The sequence below is a fragment of the Artemia sp. Qi Xiang Cuo genome, chromosome 8 (genome assembly GCF_049724085.1).
Source record: "Artemia sp. Qi Xiang Cuo chromosome 8, ASM4972408v1, whole genome shotgun sequence".
NCBI lineage: Eukaryota > Metazoa > Arthropoda > Branchiopoda > Anostraca > Artemiidae > Artemia > Artemia sp. Qi Xiang Cuo.
This window is the reverse complement of record NC_142801.1, coordinates 37443532-37465821: the sequence shown is the minus strand read 5'-3', so window position 1 is coordinate 37465821 and position 22290 is coordinate 37443532. Positions and strand designations below refer to the sequence as shown.

General features: G+C 37.2%; 1 protein-coding gene across 2 annotated transcripts in view; it reads right to left on the bottom strand.

The window, feature by feature from the left end:
- Nucleotides 1-22290, bottom strand: part of qin (tudor domain-containing protein qin) — a 207348-nt gene that overhangs the window by 76528 nt on the left and 108530 nt on the right. For both annotated transcript variants that reach the window (XM_089093401.1, XM_089093402.1), the window contains exons 13-14: nucleotides 8674-8805; nucleotides 2271-2547 (exon numbers count right to left, since the gene is read on the bottom strand). In XM_089093401.1, the coding sequence (XP_088949527.1) occupies nucleotides 2271-2547; nucleotides 8674-8805 (409 nt within the window). The remainder of the gene's footprint in view (nucleotides 1-2270; nucleotides 2548-8673; nucleotides 8806-22290) is intronic.

Genomic DNA, 22290 nt, shown 5'->3' with positions numbered 1-22290 from the left:
ATTCGAAGGGCTAGTGCCCTACTTAATAATCGAAAATGATTTGAGGGCAACTTACCCCCCTCTCACGCCCACCTTTTACCCGAACACATCCAATCAAAATTTTTCGATAGCCATTTTATTCAACGTAGTTGAAAGTTTTGGAAATTAGGTCTTTAAGGATGACAACCCCTCCCCCACAGCCCTCAGGGCAAGGGTTGTAAGTTTTTATTGAAAGCGTTGTCGTAGAAACTTCAAAAGGGCTCATTCAATTGGAAATTGAAAGGGCTAGTGCCTTTTTTAATAGTCAAATGGGATTGGATAGCGACTAACGCCACTCTCACGCCCACCATTTTCCCAAACACATCCAATCAAAATTTTGAGATATCCATTTTGTTCAACGTAGTTGAAAATTCTGGAAATTACGTCTTTTAGGGGGTTATCTGAGAGGATTACTGAAAAAATACAATTGAATGTGCATTGTCAGTTTAATATACATATACTGATGTTTAGAAATCAAAATGTTAATATTATTTGATTTAAAGTTATAAAAGTAAAAAAAATTATATTTTTTTCAGTTCAGTGCAAATTTTGTTCTGGCCTTGAGAAGGCATAGGGGTTTTGCGCCCAACTTATGTTAATTTCTGCTTGTTTTAAGTTTGACTCGGTTATTTATTGTAATTTCTGTTCGTTTTGGGTTTCATTTATTTATCGATTTTGATTTGTGGTAGTTTCACGCTTGGTAGATTATTTGATATTATTTTTGCTCATTTTTGGTTTAATGGAGTTCTTTTCTTTTCTTTGAAAAATTTATTTTGTGGAAAAAGTTTTTTTTTTAATTAATATCAGTAAATGAGCTCTTTATCTCGAAGTACTGCTGTCCAATAGCTAAATTTTGATATATTGAGTCAGATTTGAGGGAACAGTAACCTTGCTCACATTTGGGGTAGCCCTTGGCATGCTATTAAAAACGAACAGAAAATAAATATAAAAAAACAAGTTTTTACAAATGAAAGTAAAGAGCGATATTAAATCTTAAGAAGAATAGAAATTACTCCGTAGGTGAACGGGGCTACCTTCTCCTCAATGCCCCACTGTTTGTACTAATGTTTGAATTTCTGTCCCAGTTCCTTGAAAACGATTAAGCAGCTGAGAGTAACTGAGAGAGGCCTTAGAGAAACTAATTGAGACTGTTTATCTGCGTCTTTCTTTAAAGCTATAAAACCCACTCTCATAAAGCGTATAAGGCATTCTTACGAGTAATGAGAATTAAAGTAAAATAATAAGAATGATAATAAGAGGTAAGTTTAATTAGATAAGAATATTAATAATGAAAGATACATACGATAAAAATAAAAGCTAAAATATGTTATAGTATAACGAGTAAAAATAAAGAGTAACAATAACAAGTGAGTAAAATAATAACAATAGCAGAATGAAAACATCACTTCCACCAAACGTACATTGCACCCGGATATTCATATGCATAAAACATTGAAAAGACAAATATCTCCTTGTACTGGTCATATATTCATTGCTTTTACATTAAGAGGATCTTAAAACTTCATGAATAAAATGAAAAACGTCCATATTCAGCTTTGTTGCTGCTAACAATACATAAAAATCAATTTGGTTTCTTTTAAATATTTCAACCACCGATTATGAACAAACAGATGGGGCAGTGGCCATATTTTCGTATAGGGACTCAGGCGTTTACAAACTGTTTGCAGATAATGAAATTATGTTTTAATGATTTCAAGCCAATTATCAGCCTCAAGATTCCAACGCATAGCACAATCCACTCGTTATACGCTACCAAGTTCTTATTCTCATTAAACTATGATTTGGGTATCTAAATTTGTTTAATCTAAGCCAACTAAGACTTTCATTTATTAAAAATACTTAAGTTATTTTCTCTGGTCGTCACTTATCTTTTAAAACGTTTTAGTATTATTTTCGTTGTACTTTTTTAACTTTTTTTTAAATCCATATTTTTATTTCATTAAATTTTATCAATTCTTTATATTATAACTTTTTATATTAAATGTCCAGACCTATTTTATTTCTTTAATCATTGATACTTTTTTCTTCATGTTCAGAATCCATAAGATTTAGTTTCACAATTCCGGCCTATTCTTTCATAGCTTCTTCAGAAAAATTCGAATTTAACATTATCATCCCGTACTGTCACTATAATACTCGTTCACAATGATATTTCCAACGCTTAAAATATTTCAAAACAATTTCGTTTTAGAACTTGGCCTTTATATATGTGTGCGTAATCAAATACTTACAAGATGCAAATACAGCTCGTCAGGACTTTCAGCATAAGTAACTCGACCAAGATATTTCGTATCAACTGGGAATTCACCTCGAGTAGGATACTTCATGTTCGAAAAATTAATGGTTGTATCCGGCTTTTCGTACATAAACATTCCATGCTTCAGCCAAACCATGGCGTCTCGAACTGATATAATACCATCTTCTACAAAATCGGTAAGAGATGGTCTTCCGAAATCTATATAGTGTATATCGTCTTTTGTTCGAAAAACTTGCATTGTATAAACACCTCTAAAAAAACAAGATAAAAAAAGGTGCGAATACAGATTTGTGATTACTTTTTGTTGTCAAATTGGGCAAAATCAATAAGCATCTAAAATAAAGCATGTTGAATATCACACAGCTTGTTGAAATCACTACATGGTTTACTAGTCATTTCAAAGAGGGAAACAACATTAAAAACAGATTCCTTGATGGGTTAGAACGCAGTATAACTTGATTATGATCCCCGCGCACTATCCGTCTGAAAAATCAGAAATGTTTTAATTCCTGGAAAAATAACTTGTTGATAAACACATAACGGTTGTTAAACAAAGATATTTATTTGGATTTTTTTTTTTTTTTTAGAAAAAACTACAGTTGTGTAAAAAAGAACTTACATACGTGAGAATTTACTCAAAATCGTTACTCTTATTTAGCATACTTTAAGTACACTTTGTCTGTATTGAGCCATTTAATATCGAGTGCAAAAACTAGGTATCACTAAAAATTCTTTTCTTTTAATTTTATTTTTCTTAGGACTTTTATTGAGAAACACTGGATTGCTGACACAAACTTTCTCTTAAAGATGGACTTTAATTTTCATTGTAATTAGTTTTCTCTTTTCTTCTGCCTTTAATCTATTTCAACATTGAATTTTGTATGTTATTTTTTTTATTTTTTTTTTTTTGCTGTTATTTTTTTTTTGCAATAAATCTATTGCGATAAATATGCAAGAAGAAAACAAAATGCTTAGAAGTAAAAATTGAGGAGGTGAAAACTGTTTAATGCCGTAACTTTCGTCGCTCTTGCGTATTGGTTGCTGATAAGCAAACACAGGCTGTGTCCGGGGTTTACCCCCAGATACACCCTTGCTTCGAAAATAGATTTCAGAAATCGTTGCTGGAGGCATTTAAGAAAAAGCACAATGAGGTCGTGAAAACACTCACTGTCTATTAATAGGTCTGTAAATATTATAAATTGGCGAAAAAATAATTATTATAAATATTTCATTTGCAATTTGTGTTTCAAATAATCTAGTTTAATCTAATTAAATATAATATAATTCTAAGAGTTTTCTAAAACATTCTATGAAAAAATCTGATTGGCTCAAATTAGCTCGAGCTAAATCTCGGTATTAGTAAATCTCATCGTGGTTGGGCCTTAGAGGAGCGAATTGTTATTACCTTATTCTGGATTATCTGGAGGGGCTGTAAATGGAACATAGATGTGTTAAGATAAATTATAGAACACTATTTAAAATAAAATTCAATAAAGGAATTACGCAGGCAATAGAGAAAGAAAACTTATTTTTGTATATAAAAACAATCTACATGAATAGCAAGTTTCAGACGCAAGTCATCGGAGGGCTTGCGAAAAGACAACAACTCATAAGTAATTCCAAGATACTAAAACGACTTAACCCTTTTATGCCTGATCACACCGAGTATAAAGACAATCTACTCCCATAAATTAATAAATGAATCTAAAACGAACACAATTAAAAGAAATAATCGGATAAACCTTATAACGAACAAATATTACCACTAAAAGGAGCAAGACTATCATCCCCTGAACTTTCTGACGCTCAAAGCCTCATTTTAGCTTTTAAATGCTTTCTATTTTGACCAGTTTGCTTCTTTTTTTTGTCGTAACATCAACAAAATAAGAGAAAAATAGCACAAGGCTAATCAGGGCTTACAAATAAGAAAGCCCCTCCCCTCTTTCAAGCCCTTCCAACGGCTTGAGTGTCATTTGCGTCAGATTGAAAATACTATATATTCCGAACAGTGTTGCTTTGGCTTATCAATAAATGGACAAGAAAATGAAAAAAGAAAATCACTATTTTTGAATTTTCATAGTCATAATTACAAAACAAAAAATACTTAAAATGTATTTTGTTTTCAGCTAAAGAGCAAATGACGCTCTGACAAAGCACAAAACGCTCTTATCAAAGGGAAAACGACAAAGTTCCGCTGGGACTAGTAGTGTCAAAACTCATAGGCAGATCGAACCATATATTTTTGTAATTTCCACATCCTCTCTCTCTGAGAGCCAAACATAAAGTTCCCTTGTCTCCCACCCCCAAATTACTCGGAAAGTTTCAGCTGAACCCCCACCTTTTGTTCGCAAGATTTGGCAATGTGCCATTTTCATAATCTGGATACACACTTCTTCCGATTCACCTTTGTCCCTCCCCCCGAGTCAAAATTCAACGTACCATTGGCCACCCAAAATCTCTTGAATTTAACTAGATCCCTCAGCCTATTCTGAGATAATGCGGAAGTGCTATTTTGACAAAATCGGTATAGATGGCTTCTTTCGGTCTACATTGCTATTCCACCAGGAATAGATTCTAGTCCAACAGGGGCTCATAGTACCAAAAATTTAAAACAAATTAGTAACTGAGATCTTTACACACTTCTCCTTTGCTCCATATCAAAGTCAATACTTGAAGCGGACCCCCCCCCCCCCACACAACACTCTCTTAAAGTTCTAACTTTAGCACCAAAGTCGTTTCAAGTAGATTGCACTCCTACTGCATAGTGCACTCGTGCTGCGTACTGCAAAAGTCTAAAGCTGGTTATGTCATTTGCCTTTTATTGAAAACTATATGCATTTTGAACACTATACTTTTGTTTTTTAAAGCATCGACGAAGAATAAATATAAAATCACTATAATAATCAAGACAACTGGAAAGTACTTATGAAAATAAACTGAATATTTGATATATTATTTTATTAATTCTTGGAAACCAGCAATTCATAATTTTAATTCAATGCAATTACTGTTTTTATTTTTTAATGGTGTAAATATAAAAGGAAAGATTCTAATATATTTCGTTTTCAATAAAGGGCAAATGACGCAACAAGCATTATTTTTTTTCACTAATTTCTGTTCGTTTTTTATTGCCAAAGTTTTGCTCTTGGTTAATATAATGAATATTTCTACAGATTTTTCCTGTCTCTGGGGTAAGAATTAAAATATCTAATCATAATTTAATAGTTTTAATTAGAGTCTTTTGATTTGTTTCAACACGTCCCCAACATTCCCTAAAAGTTTCAACTAAATGTCAAAAGCCGTTCCTGGGATATTTCAGATACGCTCTTCTGACAATCGAGACGCACACAGTATCTTTTGATTAAATAGTCACTGTGATTCTAGCCACTCCTATGATATTGCAGATATACTCTGTTGATAACCTGGATACACAGCATGTCTTTTTATTTAGTTTAAAATCCCCCCAAGGCTAGTGCATCCTTTTGCAGACAGCATGCATATAGCGTATTTTGATTTTCTTCAACATCTCCAAAAATTTCCTGAAATTTGTCACAAGTAAATGTAATACCAGTTGCAGGCAGCCAAAAGTTGTCACAGTCGGAAGTAGTCACTGTTGAAATTGTAACCAGTCGCATTTCCAGCCACAGTAGTAGTAGTAGTGGCCCTGAAAGTTTCAAGTTAATACCTTTACCAGTTCCTAAGATATTGCAGATATTCCTTTTTGATAACTTGGATGCAGATAGTGTCTTTTGATTTAGCTCAACATGCCCATGATCATTCGCCAAAATTTCATCCTCCCCTGCCAGTGATAAATCCTGCATGTTAAAAATGGACAAATTGGATAATTTACAATTCTTGCCCACGGGGCTGTGGAGACATGGCATCCCCGCGGGCAAAGCTATTGGAACTTGTGACTATTTTAAATAAAATGGCTTTCTAATATTTATATCAGTGTAAAGGAGAGTATCTAAAAGGACAAGAGGGGGAGGGGGGCTGGCTGCTGTCCGTTCCTTTTTCAACTTCCCACTCAACATGATTTTGAAGTTCCAGCTTAGTACCCTTAGCTATCTTTTAAATATTGCTATTGTACCCTTTTACAGCCCTCATGCATATAGTGTTTTGATTTTGTTTGAAATCCCCTCAATACTTTCTAAAGGTCTTACCTTTATACCCTTAGCCTTTTTGGAGAATAAACTCACCCCCTTATATAAAAAAGGGCAATTTATGTAGCGTATATCACTCACTCCTTGGGCTTTGGGGGGTTGTCATCCGTAGAAGCATAGTTATTTGACTTCCCAACTATTTTGAACAAAAGGGCTAAAAACAACAGCTGGTTGCCCTCCTAAAATTTTTCAACATCCCAAAAACATGCACCGAAAGTTTAAACTTAATACCTTCAACTGTTATCAAGGCATTGCAAATACACCTTTGCATAGCCATAGTACCTTTAGATTTACCTCTGTCCCCTCCTCCAAGAGTTGGTACCAGGTTCGCTTGACCCCCATTATATATAGATTTATAAATATTGTTATGGTTATTTATGTTGTGTTTTTCTTATTATCTCCTTGTGTATAATATTATTTTGTTTTTTCTTTTTTAATCCCATTTATTTTATATTGCGGGTTACAAATAAACTTACTTACTTACTTACTAGAAACAATTAGGCTGAATAAGTAAATTTAAACCCTCCCCCTTTCTTCTCCAATGCTACCTAAAATTTTCAGTCCCAACCCCCAAAACGTTCCCGAAATATTGCTGATGCGGTATTTTGATAACCTGGATGCATATTGCATTTTTTCATTTAGCTCTCCCCCTCTCCCTCTCTCTCTACCTCTCCCTCAACTCATAATTTTTCGTCTAATTGCCCTAAACAATCTCAAAGATCCAAATTGATACCAAAAACCCTTCCCAAGATACCGTAGTTAAACTATTCAAATAGCCTGGCAATACACGAAGTTTCTTTTGGTTTATCTCACTACTTGACTTTCCATAGAAGTCTCACTGGAGCTTATAGTGGAAATACGATTTGTTGGATAAAAGAGAAAACTTTCAACTTCATCCCCTGAAAGATTCCCAACATATTGTAGATTTACTATTTCGATTACTTGGATAAAATTAATGTCTTTTGATTTACCCCTCCCCAAATAAAACTTGAAGTCCACCCATACCCCACCAGCCCAACAATCTCTAAAGGCTTCCTCTCAATCTGCGTGGTCATTCCCGATATATTGCAGGTAATTTGAGAAGTTGGATGTACCAAGTGTCTTTTGATTTACACAGGGACGACAAGCACAGTTGTTTTCAGAGTAGAGTACACCCTTGGAAGCCTCGGGGAATCTTGTCTTACGAATTATCCCAACGACCACTAGCTGATCATACAACAAAGACCAAACATAGCCACCATTTCTACTAAACTTATCAGCGAACAAAGCCTAATTTGAATAATTTGCTGTCATTACACCTGGGACTACAGGGGTCATTCCATTCACCGAGGCAAACTTTTTAGGCCTTTAGACGTTTCTGATACAAAATTAATTTCACAAAGCTTCGATCCAATATAATACGGGTACAGAGAGAAGGGAGGCTTGGTAGCAGGAAAAACCATGGGAAGGAGCCTGGTTATACCTCAAGCACTTTCGGTTCTTGTAAAGGACCCTAGAACTTTCACTTTCCAATCGAATCAGTCCCCTCCCAAGTTTCTTCAACCATCCTTCCATACGAGGTGGTCGGGAAAATAGAAATTTTTGGCCGCTTTCAAGCACTTTTTGGAAGAGACCTCTATTTTTTTTTATTTTTCCTTCTGCGATGGTGTCTCATTAGCTGAAGGATTTAAAGTTATAAGTTTGAATTCGATAGGGAAAAAAGTTATTTGGACCTTTTTTTAGCTCGATTTTTTTTTGGAGAACGGGAACAGCACCCTAGAGCAACTTATTTTTACATTAGGTTCCTCTTGACACAAGGACTTATGGCTGTCATTTTTAAATTGATAAGGGATGATAAATTCTTGGTCCGTTTCATTTCCTCCTAGCCTAACCCCCAAAAAGAACAAAATTATTTATCGTTTTGACCCAGAGAACGATCCCTTGAAGTTTAGAACCAATCACACAGCTGACATCAAACAAGCCCGCCTCTTTTTTTTCCATTATAAAACATACGTATACACAATTAAAAAAGAGAGTCCATTCTCTTTTATAAATCAAACACTTGCATTGGACCAAAAGGTTAAGTATTTGAATATTTTCCGTCTTAATTTTTGTCCAATTTTGCAAAACCATGCAAATTTTTACTCGGTTTTATTTTTGTTTACTTTCATTAACATTTCACAATTTCACGACCTCTTTTTCCAGTTTAGTACTAACGCTGGAAGAAAAACTTACACGTCCGAGTATTCTCTGAAAGTCTCAATGGCCTCAGAACTGAAACCATTACTTCGTGGAGCGAAATCTTCAAGCGCACAGTGTATAGCTATTCCTCGGAGTTGATTGAATTCTTCGGGCAAAGCTCTCAGCCTGAAAAACGAACATATAAAAATTTACCTAATTCTAATATTTATCAATGTTATACATTCCTTCTTCTCCGGTAGAAAATAAAAGAGTCACACATAATACTAATTTATAGAAAAAGACCTCTTAGCCATTTCAAGAATAATTGTTAAATGACACGCATTGTATAGGCACACAGATCACTTGGCCGTAATTTATGAACAAATTGAAAAAGCACCATTTAAAGAGAAAAAATGGCCGTCTACCGGACACTTACTCCTGGGCGGGTAAATGTGTACAATGAGAGGTGGAAAAACAAAACCCAGCGTCACAACCTTACTGGCTTACTTTGCCTTGCTGTAAGCAACTCCAGATCTAATCGAACAAAAAAGTGTTTCATGAAGGGAGGAAAAGTGACTAAGCCACAAATCAAGCCACGGATCACAAATGCGATCGAACAACTCATGGTGATACGTGATCTCTTTAAGCTTAGGATATGCTTGACAAGGCTAAACGGCTACAGAACAGAATAGTAACTCGCAAAGGGTGGACAGAGCATAGTAGTTTTGCTGTCACTAATCTCGCTAACTCAAAACCTTGCGAGCTACATAGAAAGTGCAAGAAATTACGGGCCGACAGTAAAATATGTGGTTGCACCTGTTTAAGCTGGAGAGCCTCTAAGTACAAACCTTAATAATGAACATTTCACTTTCATATGTAGAGTCCGTCCTTTCCTTAGTGTCATATCCAATCTGCCTGGAGTATCTCAAATACCTATTCCCGAGATCAGTGCAGATGAAAAGAAATTCCGTAATCTTGATCCTCGGAAAGCATCTTACCCGAAAGAGATTCTTACTAAGCTTATCGTTTAATGTGTGAGTGACCTTAGCCCTATTTTGACCGCTTGTTTCAATCAGTGTTTTCTAGATTGGGTTTCCCCAAAATGTCTAAGAGCGCCTACGTTACACCTGTACCTAAAGGAAAGAAACCTCAGCATGTAGATGACCTCCGACCGATTTCAAAACACCTATATTACCTGAAGTTTTAGAAAGTTTCATTTTCAAGTTGTTGTTGGAGGATATTGAGCCTAATATTGATTCTTGCCAATTCAGTTTTCATCCAGACCATGGCAAAACACATTACTACTACTATTACTACCAACAACTCACCCTAGCACCTAGCTGCCTGAGGCCAACACAGCAACACACGCTTCCCCTCCATCCTAATCTATTCAAAGCTTCCCTCTTTACACCCTCCAAGGAAGTTCCCATTTCCCTAAAAATCTTTCTTTACGACATCCGCACCCCAGCCACAGACGACCTGCTTTCCCTTTAGTCCTAGACGGTTGTCGAAAAAGGACAATCTTCAGCAATCTGTCATCCTTCATCCGCAGAGCGTGCCCTAGCCATCTCAATCTTTCTCTCATTATAGCCCTAGAAAGCGGGATTTAACAACGCTTTTCGTGCAGCCTACTGTTTGAAATACAGTGAGTTAGTTGGGTACCCAAAACGATCCGTAGGCAGTTGCTCTGGAAAACACCTAGCAAATCTACCTCAGTTTTCGGAGCGCCCATGTTTCAGAACCATATTTGACCACTGGCATCACTGTAGTTTCCTATACCCTAATCTTGCTTCGCAGACTTATCTTCCTATTCTTCCAAACTTTTTTCAACTGTGAAAAAACACCCTGAGCCTTGGCTATTCTACTTTTAGCATCCTCAAGGCGCCCACCGTCTTTACTAATGATACTACCAAGCTAAGTGAAGCTGTCCACTTGATCAATCTTTTCGTTACCCAATGTCACGCTTTAATCTTCACTTCTTCCTAACCTTAGCGACTTAGTCTTCTTCACATTAATTTTCAAACCTATTCCAGCACCCAAAACTCGCAAAACCTCTAAAAGTTCTTTCATTTTGCTCACACTTTCATCTAGGATGCTTAAACCATCATCATAATATAAGTCCAAGAAAGTTTTTCTTCCCCATTTGATTCCGTGTTCTCCCATTGCCTTACCTGTGATCCATAAGACAAAACCCATTATCTGAAATCCATTTCAAAACACATTATCTGATCCAAATATGTGACAGAGAGCTATGCCTTTCAAAATTTATGATGCTTATGCCAAAATAATACCTAGTGACACAGTCAAGGCTATTGGCAGTCTTGACAATACAATCACTTTGGAAGAGGCTAGATGTATGGGCATTTAACAGTTCTTAATCCAGATGATGGCTAGCTTCTTAACGGGTAGACAATAATGCGTTATGTTGCATAATGATCGAATCTCGTCCTTTCTAAAAAATTTGTGTGCAACACCCTAGGGAACGAAGCTGTTACTAATTCTTCTCTAGGTACTTTTTAGTTGTATTACAAAAAGTCTAATAAATCATCATAAGACGACTTGTCTAATACCTTGTAACGAATTCTTTAGTCATAGTCGGCTCAGCTCTCACTCCCGTAGATATTTTCCGTGATGACGTGTGACCTCAATGATGTTAAGTTTAAAGTAAGCCTATGTACAACTGTTGCAATGACATTGTTGTTTTTAAAGCATCAATTGCCAATTGTTGAAGACTCGGACTCACTGTCAAGGAGAAGGTTAAAATCCCTGGTATTACGGTTGACAGCGACCTGAATCGGTCACTGTCACTACAAGCATACAAATCATAAAAACAGACTTCCTTAGGAAAAAGGCTTCCCTTTTAAAACCGTTTGAACAGCAGCAGTGATTTAGGACACCGGGGTGCTCAAAATTCCGTCACCAAGGTGGAAAACAAAAACACATTTAACAAATCTCCCACTAATCATAGGAGGGGGAAGGAGCGAATCGACAAAGTGAAAATGCATGTTGCAGTGTTGTCTTTGCCAAACGTTTGTAATTAGGGTAACCTTACCACGTCTCCGCACCTCTTTTTTTTACAGAAGCTTTATAAAAAATTTAAATTCTTAATCCAGATACATTCACCGGGTTTTAGTATCGTTTCATAGCAAATACTTTAATTGTTTATTTTACTCATAAAAAAAAAGAAAAAGCAATAATGCGTAACACAAAAAAGAAATAAATTAAGAATAGCAAAATCATACAACAGGGGAACGCCCTACAGATATGTAGGGTACCTCCATAGGAGGCACTGACCAAGGGGGGACCTTGTCCCTGGGGGTCCATATTAAAAGCTGGGGCACCCTCACCTGGGGTCATAAATACAGGCGGAGGAGGAAGAAGGCCTCTCAAATGTACGCTCAAAAGGGCCCACTGTTTTTTTCCACAAGTCCCATGAGTTACAAACCTTCTCCCAGTAAAGGGTTAAATTGCATGGTGATGCAGAACACCATCGCGGGAGGATTCTCTATACGAGGACAACTGCGGCAGGGCGTAAGATCCAGATCTATGGACAACAGCCTCTGCAAAGGACTGCCTTGATCCTTTTAGGGTGCCTGCAAAACTGGAGACCTTACCGTCAACAATTTCCACTTTAGGAGTGGCACCCCTCGAGGAAATTATAGCCTAGTAAACGACACAGCATTCGCACGGGATTCTGACTAATGGACACTTCTTCTGGGCTTGATATGTTTTGACGGGCGTCTTCGGGCTGAAAAACTTCTTCCTAGCTGATTGATCTATTATGGGCTGCCTCCCCGTAGTAGCATAATATTTGTAGGCATGAATATATAATGAGTCGGAGGTAATAGGCTTGAGATTGTCTGTGCAGGATTTCGACTCTTGTTGATAGAAGAGCATCGCCAAGTGCTGAAAACCATGTTGTGACCAACATGGGCCCGGGATTGCACAAAGCCTCCATTCATGGAGGTCCCAGGGACTTCTTGCTGTCCGGTTCTAAGCCGGCTTAAGCACTTCGGTGTAGACTTGATCCGGGATCATTGCTTTTCCTGAGGCGAAAATAATTTCAATGATATAAAGAACATGAAAATTGGAACTTGGAATGTTAACGACGTTATAAAATGAGCATGGTATCGACATTCTGATTGACAAATTCAGACGATTCGAACTGGACTTATTAGGAGTTTCAGAAACTCATATGCCAGGGGTAGGAAGCATAAAATTAGGTGATATAGAATTTGTTTACTCAGGCAGGAAGGATGGGATACATAGACAGGGAGAAGGGCTCATGATGAATATGGAAGCTGTTAAGTCTTGTTTGGACTGGGAAGGTATTAATAATGGAATATTAATCGCTCATTTTATGACTAAAAAGTACAGAGTAGTAGTTACAGTAATATATGCCCCTGTAGAACCGATTGACGGAGATACTAGTGATTCAGATGAATTTTACTTACAGTTACAGGAGCAAATAGAGATGATCCCTGGTAATTGTATGGTATTTCTATTAGGAGATTATAACGTCATGGTTGATAGGAACAGGGATAGATGATATCCTATTCTATGTAGGTTTGATGTAAGAAAAGAAAACAGTAATGGCAAAAGGCTTCTGCAGTTTTCTATATATAGCAATCTAATTACAACCAACACAGTATTTGGCCGTAAAATTGCTCGTAAATTAACATGGTATTCACGTGATGGTTAGACAGCAAACCTTATTGATTATGTTATAGTAAACCGAAGACTGACAGGATCAATACAAGATACTAGGGTATATAGGGGTGCTGTTATTGATGTTAACAGTAAAGATCACCAACTAGTAGTGTCAAGGGTTAATTTAAAGCTGAAGTATCGGAAGGGTAACTACCTTCCGGGAAGTTATGATGTTGGAAGACTCCAGGATGAGAATTTGAGGGAAACTTTCCAGGAACAGTTGAATATGAAATTTGACAATGTGGAAGATGGTTGGAATAATTTTAGAAAAACAATTTGTGAAGTTGCTGAAGGTGTCTTAGGGAAGAAAGCTAGAACTGCAGCTAAGAATATCAGTGAAAATGCTTAATGTTTAATAGAAATAAAAAAGGACTTGCACAAAAATTATCTGAGTGATAGATTATATGAAAATAAAAGAAACGTAAGGCAAGTGGAGAAAGCATTAAAATATGAACTAAGGAGGTGTGAAGAGGAGGCCATGGATAGAACTGCGGAGGATCCGGAAGATGCAGCTAGACGGCATAATAGTAAAATACTGTACTGGTATGTTAATAACTTGAGAGGGAGTAGTCAATCCAGACTTGTCCCAGTTAAAGACAGGAACGGGGCCATAATTAGCGATAAGGAAAGAATTAATGTGGGGTGGGTAAAACATTTTGAGAATGTGCCAGGCCGATAAAGAGTTACAGTAAAATCTACAGAATAATATGAAACAGCCTGTGGTACCTTTTAAGCAAAGGAGGATATTTTTCGCGTCAAAGAGGTGCTGGTACAGTTAAAAGGATTAATAAATAATAAGGCTCCAGATGCTGGTAAGGTGGTAAATACGGTTACTAAGTATGATGGCTCTTATGCTAGAAATAAGTTACTAAAGATTATGAATAGGATTTTTGAAAAAGGGGAAGTACCTAACGATTTTAGGAAAACCTTAATTAAGCCACTTTATAAGAAAGGTGATAAAAGTGAGTGTGGTAATTATCGAGGCATTAGTCTGGTCTCTGTAGGTAGTAAATTAGTGAGTAATATGATAATTTTTAGACGGAGAGATGCCGTAGACAAAGTTTTAAGAGAAGAACAGTGCGGTTTTAGAAAAGGTAGAGGATGTGCCGACCCAATTTTCACTCTTAGGCTAATAATTGAGAAGTGCCTGAGTTGTCTATCAACACCTGAGTTGCCTATAACCTATCAATACCTTTGGTCCTCCGTTTTATAGATTATAAGCAAGCGTTGGATTATGTCGATAGAAGAGCTTTAGTAAAGGTTTTATCCCTGTATGGTATACCAGACCAATCATAGGCAGCGCACTAGCGCTGCCTAAGTAAAGAACGATGTGGGCGCATTGTGTTGTTTTTTTTTTCCATCCCCGGGCACTTCGTATCAAAGGAGTCGTTGTAGAAACTTCGAAAAGGGCTCATTCGATCGGAAATTGGAGTGGCTAGTGCTCTTTTTAATAGTCGAAAGTGATTGGAGGGCACCTAGCCCCCCCCCACGCCCTTCATTCCCCCAAATACGTCCACCCAAAATTTTGAGATAGCCATTTTGTTCAGCGTAGTTGATTTCCAGATATAAAATATCTTTATGAGGAAGATACTCACCCACCTCCCCTAGGGCAAGGGTTTTAAGTCATGCCCTGAAGGTATAAAAGGTTTTCATGGAAGGTGTTGTCGTAGAAACTTCAAAAAAGGTTCATTCAATTGGAAATTCAAAGGGCTAGTGCACTTTTTAATAGTCAAAAGTGATCGGAGGGCAACTAGTCCCCCCCCAACGCCCATCATTCCCCCAAATACATCCAATCAAAATTTTGATATAGCCATTTTGTTCAGCGTAGTTGATTTCCACATAGAAAATATCTTTTTGAGGAGGACACTCCCCCACAACCCTCGGAGCAAGAGTTTTAAGTTATGACCTGGGGGCATATATGGTTTTTATAGAAGCTGTTGTCGTAGAAACTTAAAGAATCTTTCGATCAATGGAAAGCTAAAAGGGCTCGTGCCCGTGTTACTAGTCGAAAGTCATTGGAGGGCCCCTAGCCCCCCCCCCGCACCCATCATTCCCCCAAACACATCCAATCAAAATTTTGAGATAGCCATTTTGTCCAACGTAGTTGATTTCCAGATAGAAAATATGTTTTTGAGGAGGACACTTCCCTACAACCCTCAGGGCAAGGGTTTTAAGTTATACCCTGGGGGTATATAAGGTTTTAATAGAAGGCTTTGTCCTAGAAACTTCAAGAAAATCTCATTCGATTGGAAATTCAAAGGGCTAGTACCCTTTTCTAATAGTCGAAAGTGATTGGAGGGCACCTAGCCCCCCCCCCCGCCCCTCATTCCCCCAAACACATCCAATCAAAATTTTGAGATAGCCATTTTGTTCAGCGTACTTGATTTCCAGATAGAAAATATGTTTTCGAGGAGGACACTCCCCCAAAACCCTCAGGGCAAGGGTTTTAAGTTATACCCTGGGGGCATATAAGGTTTCTTATAGAAGGCGTTGTCGTAGAAACTGCAAAAAAGGCTAATTCGATTGGAAATTCAAAGGGCTAGTACTCTTTTTAATAGTCGAAAGTGATTGGAGGGCAACTAGCCCCACCCCTTCACGCCCATCATTCCCCCAAACACAACCAATCAACATTTTTAGATAGCCATTTCGTTCAGCGTAGTTGATTTCCAGATAGAAAATATGTTTTTAAGGAAGAAACTCCCACACGACCCTCAGGGCAAGGGTTTTAAGTTATGCCCTGGGGGCATATAAGGTTTTATAGAAGGCGTTGGCGTAGAAACTTCAAAACAGGCTCATTCAATTTAAAATTCAAAGCGCTAGTACCCTTTTTAATAGTCAAAAGTGATTGAAGGGCAACGAGCCCCCCCCCCCCCCACGCCAATCATTCCCCCAAACACGGCCAATCAAAATTTTAAGATAGTCATTGTGTTCAGCGTAGTTGATTTCCAGATAGAAAATATGTTGTCGAGGAGGACAATTCCCCACATTCCCCGGGGCAAGAGATTTAATTTATACCCTATGGGCATAACAGGTTTTTACAGAAGGCGTTGTCGTAGAAACTTCAAAACATGCTCATTCGATTGGAAATTCAAAGGGCTAGTACCCTTTTTAATAGTCGAAAATGATTGGAGAGCAACTAGCCCCCCCCCCGCCCATAAATCCCCACCACACATCTAATCAAAATTTTTAGATAGCCATTTCGTTCAGCGTAGTTAATTTCCAGATAGAAAATATGTTTTTGAGGAAACCCAAAACGAACAGTGATTGGAGGGCAACTAGCCCCCCCCCCCCACGCCCATCATTCCCCCAAACACATCCAATCAAAATTTTTAGATAGCCATTTCGTTCAGCGTAGTTGATTTCCAGATAGAAAATATATTTTTGAGGAGGACACTCCCCACAACCCTCAGGGCAAGGGATTTAAGTTATACCCTGGGGGCATATGAGGTTTTATAGAAGACATTGTCGTAAAAACTTCAAAACAGGCTCATTCGATTTACAATTCAAAGCGCTAGTACCCTTTTTAATAGTCGAAAGTGATTGGAGGACAACTAGCCTCCTCCCCCACGCCCATCATTCCCCCAAACACATCCAATCAAAATTTGAGATAGCCATTTTATTCAGCGTAGTTGATTTCCAGATAGAAAGTTTGTTTTTGAGGAGGACACTTCCCCACAACCCTCAGGGCAAGGGATTTAAGTTATGCCCTGGGGGCATATAAGGTTTTTATAGAAGGCGTTGTCGTAGAAACTTCAAAACAGGCTCATTCGATTGGAAATTCACCTTTTTAATAGTCGAAAGTGATTTGAGTGCAACTCGCCCCCCCCCTCACGCCCTTCATTCCCCCAAACACATCCAATCAAAATTTTGAGATAGCCATTTTGTTCAGGGTAGTTGATTTCCAGATAGAAAACATTTTTTTAAGGAGGACACTCACCCACAACCCTCAGGGCAAGGATTATAAGTTATGCCCTGGGGGCATATAAGGTTTTTATTGAAATCTTTGTCGTAGAAACTTGAAAAAGGGCTCATCCGATTTGAAATTCAAAGGACTAGTACCATTTTTAATGGTCAAAAGTGATTTGAGGGCAACTAACCCCCCTCTCTCGCCCACCTTTTCCCAAAACACATTCAATCAAAATTTTTGGATAGCCATTTTATTCAACGTAGTTAACAGTTTTGGAAATTAGGTCTTTAAGGATGACAACCCCTCCCCCCACAGCCCTCAGGGCAGGGGTTGTAAGTTTGACCCGGGGGGCATATAACGTTTTTATTGAAAGAGTTTTCGTAGAAACTTCAAATGCGATCATTCAATTGGACATAGAAAGGGCTTGTGCCTTTTTTAATAGTTGAAAGTGACTGGATAGCGAATAACGCCCCTCTCACGCCCACCATTTTAACAAACACACAAACACACACAATCAAAATTTTGAGATATCCATTTTGTTCAACATAGTTGGAAGTTCTGTAAATTAGGTCTTTTAGGATGATAACCCCCTCAGAGCCCTCAGTGCAAGGGTTGTAAGTTGCTCTGGGGGCATATAAGGTTTATATAGAAAGTTGTTGTATATGATTTATAGAATAGATTTTAGTCTTCCTCAAATCCTATTTTTATATGTTTAAAAACTAAATGTATACTTAAGATTAAATCAAAATGCACTGTGATAATGCTAATTCCCAATAAGGCATCTCAGGAGTATCCCAAGAACAACTGAGGGTATTATGTTCAAACGTTCGGGGCTACTTCTGCTCTTAAAATTTAACCAAATCCAAATAGTGTAAGTGTATCCAAGCTATCAAAGAAAGTAAACAGATTTTTTTGCGAAAGGTATCAAGTTTTCCATTATAGGTCAACTAGAGGAGTTATGAAACTAAATTAAACAGTACTATTTGTGTCCAGATTTTTAAAAGGGTGTATGCTATTAAAAATTGCTGAAAATTTTTCTCCGGCATACAAATAGCAGGCCAAACTATAAAGTCTTAAAAAACGAAAAGATTTAAAGTATTATTTTCTTTTTCCCTGAAAAGACTATGTCAATATAAGACGAACAGAAATTAATTAAAAAAAAATTTTCCGCAAAATAAGTTTTTCAAAGAAAAGTAAAGAACTCCATTAAACAAAAAATGAGCAAAACTAAAATCAAGTAATCTACCAAGCGTGAAACTACGAAAAATCAGCATTGATAAATAAATGAAACCCAAAACGAACAGAAATTACAATAATTAACCGAATCAAACTCAAAACGAGCAGAAATTAACGTAAATTGGGCGCAAAGCCCCTATGCCTTCCCAAGGCCAGAACAAAATTTGCACTTTACTGAAAAAATACAAATGAATGTGCATTGTCAGTTTAATATACATATACTGATATTTAGTAATCCAAATGTTAATATTATTTGATTTATTAAAGTTATAAAAGTAAAAACATTTATATTTTTTCAGTAAAGTATAAATGTTGTTCTGGCCTTGGGAAGGCACAGGGGTTTTGCGCCCAACTTGTGTTAATTTCGGCTTGTTTTGAGTTTGACTCGGTTAATTATTGTATTTTCTGTTCGTTTTGGGTGTCATTTATTTATCGATGCTGATTTGTGGTAGTTTCATGCTTGGTAGATTATTTGATTTTAGTTTTATTCATTTTTGGTTTAATGGAGTTATTAACTTTTCTTTGAAAAACTTATTTTGTGGAAACAGTTTTTTTAATTAATACATTAAAGTGATTAGTGCTATGTACGAGAATAACACTGCTAGGGTTAAGGTAGGAAATGAGGTTAGCAGCTGGTTTTGTATTAAATCGGGAGTTAAGCAGGGTTGTGTTCTATCCCCCTTTATATGGATTATTTTGATGGACTTTGTCTTAAGGAGCACAGAAAAGGCAATGGGAGACCACGGAATCAAATGGGGAGGAAAAAGTCTCCTGGACTTGGATTATGCTGATGATTTAAGCATCCAGATGAAAGTGTGAGCAAAATGAATGAAGTTTTAGAGGTTTTGCGAGTTCAGGGTGCTAGAGTAGGTTTGAAAATTAGTTTTAAAAAGACTAAGTCACTAAGGCTAGGAATAAGTGAAGATAAAAGGTGACGTTGGATAATGAAAAGATTAATCAGATGGGCAGCTTCACTTATCTTGGTAGTATCATTAGTAAAGATGGTGGGAGCAGTGAAGATTTTAAAAGTAGAATAGCCAAGGCTCAGAGCGTTTTATCACAGTTAAAAAAAGTTTGAAAGAATAGGAAGATAAGTCTAAAAACCAAGATTAGAATATTAGAAGCTACAGTGATGACAGTGGTCAAATATGGCTCTGAAGCATGGGCGCTCAGAAAAGCAGATGAAAATTTGCTAGATGTTTTCCAGAGAAATTGCTTAAGGATTGTTCTGGATACCCGGCTGACTGACCGTATTTCAAACAATAGGCTATACGAAAAATGTGGCTCAATACCGCTCTCTAGGGCTATAATGAAAGAAAGGTTGAGGTGGCTAGGGCACGTTGTGCGGAAGAAGGATGACAGATTGCCGAAGTCTGTTCTTTTCGGCCAACCGTCTAGGGCTAAACGGAAAGTAGGTCGTCCTCGTCTGCGGTGGGAGGACGTCATAAAGAAAGATTTAAAGAAAATGGGAACTTCTTGGGCGGGTGTAAAAAGGGAGGCTTTAAATAGATTGGGATGGAGGATCGTGCGTAGCTGTGTTGGCCTCAGGCGGCTTGGTGCTGCGGTGAGTTCTTAGTAGTACTAGTAGTAAATCATACAACAACAAAATCTAAAACACAAAAAAATAATCAACTAATCAACTTCCGGAAAGAGAAAATGATAAAGAGGGCTATATCTCCAAAACCCCATTTAAAATTTTCTTGCACAGGGCTTCATTGAGAACATTTATTTAGGCTTTTCTAAAAAATGAAGTCACGACTTTCCATTAGTTTACTAACACAGCGCCAACAAAGTAAACGAAGCAAAAACCTACAATATCTAAAATGACCCACGCATAAGGTGCTGTATTGCTTTTCCCAGGACAAATGGATGTTAACGGAGAGGGATAAATTTACTAATGAATTAAAAATATGGTATAACCTACAAAGACCCTTAAAATTACACATTTCTTTAATGGGGAGAATGTCTCAAAATTTATGCTTAGATTCCTAAGCACTCTATTTACCAGGATTGCCCAAACGGAGGGAAGTGACCAATCAAAAGATCAAACATAACCGAGCAATCAGAGGTAATCGTCGGAATTTAACACTTGTGCCAAATGCCAAATATAACACTTATGCTTATGCCAAAATAATACCTAGTGACACAGTCAAGGCTTTTGGCAGTCTTGACAATAAAATCGCTTTGCAAGATCCTAGATGTATGGGCACTTAACAATTCTTAATCTAGATGATAGCTAGCTTCTTAACGGGTAGGCCACAATGTGTTATGTTGCATAATGATCGGATTTCGTCCTTTCTCAAAATTTTGTGTGGCACACCTTAGGGAACGAAGATGTTACTAATTTTTCTCTCGGTGCTTTTAGGTCGTATTACAAAAATTCTAATACATCGTCATAAAACGACTTTTCTAGTAACTTGCAACAAATTCTGTAGTCCTAGTCGGCCCAGCTCTCACCCTCTGGTATAACCTACAAATACCCTTAAAATTACACATTTCTTTAATGGAAAGAATATCTCAAAATTTACGCTTAATTCCTAAGCACTCTATTTACCAGGATTGCCCAAACGAAGGGAAGTGACCAATCGAAAGATCAAACAAAATAGAGCAATCAAAGGTAATCGTCGGAATTTAACATTGACTGAGTGAGCATACCGCAGAACCAAACCATTAGACCTTCATATAGAGAGATTGTTGTTCTACTTGCGTCTCAGGGAAACAAATTGCGGGAAAGAAAATCTTAAAACTAGAAATATTGACCCTTCTAAGCTGCTCTTGCAGAAGCATTATATTGTAGCATAACAGTTCGTCTTGTCATACATTTTCATTTTCAATACTCTGTATGTTCAACCACACAAAAATTGCATACCGTTGGGCGAATAAGCCTCGAGACACTACGCACCATGCGCTTTAAGCTTAAGGAAACGTGGTCATTTCCCCTAGCTTGGACAATTTGATGTCAAAGCAAAACAATTATTATCTTTAGAGTTAACAATGGCTGCATATCTAGAGCGCGTTGTTTGGGTAGGCATAAAGGTGTAAACAGCTATCAATTGAGTAATTGACTGGTATCAAAAACACAGGTTAGATTTTTTCTTTTTTTGTAAGCAATTGCTAGAAAAATCTCTTACTCCTGACAGAAATAAAATCAAGGACAGCATGGTCAAACAACTCTAGCCAAAAGGTACGTAAACTTAGACTTGGAATTTTCAATTCAAAGTGGTCACATGAGATACAAGTTGGTGTAGCTTTGACGATTTCCAGTCAATAACCTTAACTCCCATGTTTGGTAGATCAGACGAGCCTAAGGCAGCAACAAATTTGACTGGCGTTTTATCCCAAGTATTAACAAGCTTCAGGTTGTTCAGGTTCAACTTCAGGTTGAACTTAAGACTAAAATCCAAATAGAGCTCAATTTAAAATCTAGAAGCGTTTAAGATATCTGCCGTTATCCCAATCATTTCGGCAAAAGATCCCCTTAGAATAATACATAGAAGACTGTTTAGGTCCAAAAAGGAACCATTATCCCATGGGTCTGGAAGTGTTTCTAACTTCCATTAGGGAGTGAGACGGAGGAATTGTATCACTATGTCTCCTAAACTGTATCAAATCATAAACAAATCATTTATTGCAAACAAGGTACACTCATAGTTATGACTCAAACCTGGTGTCTTTTATTAAATCAATTAGTTGTAAAATAAAATACTATAATAATCAAAATACGGTCACCACAAAAATTTTTGTAAAAGAGCACACAATTTACGAGCACATTTTTCAAAACGCACAAGTTACGAATTGTTAAAGGCACGAACAAAACT